Genomic DNA, 2,500 nt, shown 5'->3' with positions numbered 1-2,500 from the left:
TTTTTTTAAATTATTAGAATGATTGAGATGTAGTTTTCTCATTTATCTATCAAGAATAACTTTCAATCAAAAGTTACTTGACAAATTGACAGTATAAGTTACAACAAAACTGTCAACCAATCAATAAAAAGTAACAGACAATGGCAACATAATGTAACGACGATATTAAATATAACCTGGAATGATGCAATTTTCAATAAGAGATATTAGCCTAATACTCTCATTTCCAACGTTTGTCATCAAGCTTTGTTAAAGTCGTTGGTAAATCTATCTTATAAAAAAACGGTAAATACAACCATGAATAATTCATAGACCTAAACAGACATTAACAGAAGTCATAACAGTATTAAAAACAGTGTTAATATATGTGAGATACGTAAGGTAGTGCATCAGTTGCCGAGTCGTGATCATAAAGCTATCATTGCTAAAACCACAACGATAAGTAGTACGAATTAATTAAACACATTTGCTCTTGTCGTCAGTAAAGAAATGACCACACACTCAAAACCGAGTCAGTAGAATTTCTAAAAGCACAACACCCGGACACTAAACCATACCTTTTTGGATAATGGAAATCTCTCTCTCTCTCTCTTTCAGATTCCTGCTCTGGATTTTCATCATAGCCACCATAAGCACCACCTTTGGCATCATGTATATGTCCCCTCACACCAAGCTCTTTACCATGTGAGCGGGAAGAGGAAAAGAGGGGACGGGGGAGGGAGGGAAAGGGAAAAGGAATGAGAGAGAGAGAGAGAGAGAGAGAGAGAGAGAGAGAGAGAGAGAGAGAGAGAGAGAGAGAGAGAGAGAGAGAGAGAGAGAGAGAGAGAGAGAGAGAGAGAGAGAGAGAGAGAGAGAGAGAGAGAGAGAAGGAGAGAGAGAGAGAGAGAGGAGAGAGAGGAGAGAGAGGGAGAGAGAGAGAGAGAGAGAGAGAGGAGAGAGAGAGAGAGAAGAGAGAGAGAGATGAGCGGAGAGAGAGAGAGATGAACGGAGAGAGAGAGAGGTGCGGAGAGAGAGAGAGGAGAGGAGAGAGAGAGAGATATGAGAGAGAGAGAGATAAGAGAGAGAGAGATGAGAGAGAGAGAAGAGAGAGAGAGAGATAAGAGATAGAGAGAGAGAGAGAGAGAGAGAGAGAGAGAGAGAGAGAGAGAGGAGAGAGAGAGAGAGAGAGAGAGAGAGAGAGAGAGAGAGAGAGAGAGATTGAGAGAGAGAGAGAGAGAGAAGAGAAAGAGAGAGAGAGAGAGAGAGAGAGAGAGAGAGAAGAGAGAGAGAGGAAAGAAAGAGAGAGAGAAGAGAGAGAGAGAGAAAGAGAGGAGAGAGAGAGAGAGAAAGAGAGAGGAAGAGAGAGAGAGAGAGAGAGAGAGAGAGAGAGAGAGAGAGAGAGAGAGAGAGAGAGAGAGAGAGAGAGAGAAAGCAAGAGATAGAGAGAAGAGAAAAAGAGAGAGAGAGAGAAGAGAAAGAGAGAGCGAGAGATAAAACGAAGAGATAAGAGAAGAGAGAGAGAGAGAGCGAGGTAGAAAGAGAGAGAGAGAGAGAGAGAGAGAGAGAGAGAGAGAGAGAGAGAAGAAAAGGAAAAGAGAGAGAGAGAGAAGAGGAGAAAGAGAGAAGAGAGAGAAAGAGAGAGAGAGAGAGAGAGAGAGAGAGAGAGAGAGAGAGAGAGAGAGAGAGAGAGAGAGAGAGAGAGAGAGAGAGAGAGAGAGAGAGAGAGAGAGAGAGAGAGAGAGCAAGCGAGAAAGAGAGAATGAGAGAGATTAAGAGATAAAGAGAGAGAAAGAGAAAGAGAGAGAGAGAGAGAGAGAGAGAGAGAGAGAGAGAGAAAGAGAGGAGATACGAAGGCAAAGAGAAGAAAGAGGAGATAAGGAAAAAAAGGAAAAAAAGGAGGTACTAAAACAAAGAAGCAAAGTGAAGGACGAGAAAGGAAAATAAAAATCAGATAAAAAGAGTTACAACATACGAAAAAAAAAACGAAAAAGGAAAAAAATGAAGAGGAGGGAAAAGAAAGAAGATGGAAGAGAAGAACGAGAAGACGTACACAGAAGAAGGAGAGCATCAGAAGGACGCCGAGGAGGAGGACAAATGAAGGGGGTCAGATCTTCGGCCAAGACGGAGGCGCCGGTCGTCTTGGCAGCCTTTTCTTAAGTGCCGCGAGTCTCGAGCATCGCCGTTTCATTGCTTAGGCCTATTGAGGCTCTGTGCTTATTTGCATACATGGATACACACACACACACATGTGTATGTGTATATGGTGTATGTGTATATGTATATATACATATATATATATATATATATATATATATATATATATATATATATATATATATATATATGCATGCATACATACATACATGCATACATACATACGTACATAGATACATACATACATATACACATACATACATAAATACATACATACATACATACATACATACATACATACATACATACATACATACATACATACATACATACATACATACATACATACATACATGTATACATACAT

General features: G+C 40.2%; 1 protein-coding gene across 2 annotated transcripts in view; it reads left to right on the top strand.

The window, feature by feature from the left end:
* Positions 1–729, top strand: part of LOC122247903 (neuronal acetylcholine receptor subunit alpha-10) — a 228,831-nt gene extending 228,102 nt beyond the window's left edge. Inside the window, exon 12 of one of the 2 annotated variants that reach the window (XM_043007628.2) lies at positions 598–729. In XM_043007628.2, coding sequence (XP_042863562.1) covers positions 598–688 — 91 coding nt within the window. In that variant the 3' untranslated portion in view covers positions 689–729. The remainder of the gene's footprint in view (positions 1–597) is intronic. The other variant, XM_043007614.2, reaches the window with a different exon arrangement.
* The last annotated feature ends 1,771 nt before the right edge of the window (positions 730–2,500 follow it).

The sequence above is a fragment of the Penaeus japonicus genome, unplaced genomic scaffold, assembly GCF_977035675.1.
Source record: "Penaeus japonicus unplaced genomic scaffold, GWHDUDI00000001_assembly GWHDUDI00000003, whole genome shotgun sequence".
Taxonomy (NCBI): Eukaryota; Metazoa; Arthropoda; class Malacostraca; order Decapoda; family Penaeidae; genus Penaeus; species Penaeus japonicus.
The sequence above is the reverse complement of the archived record's forward strand: the minus strand, read 5'-3'. Positions and strand labels throughout refer to the sequence as shown.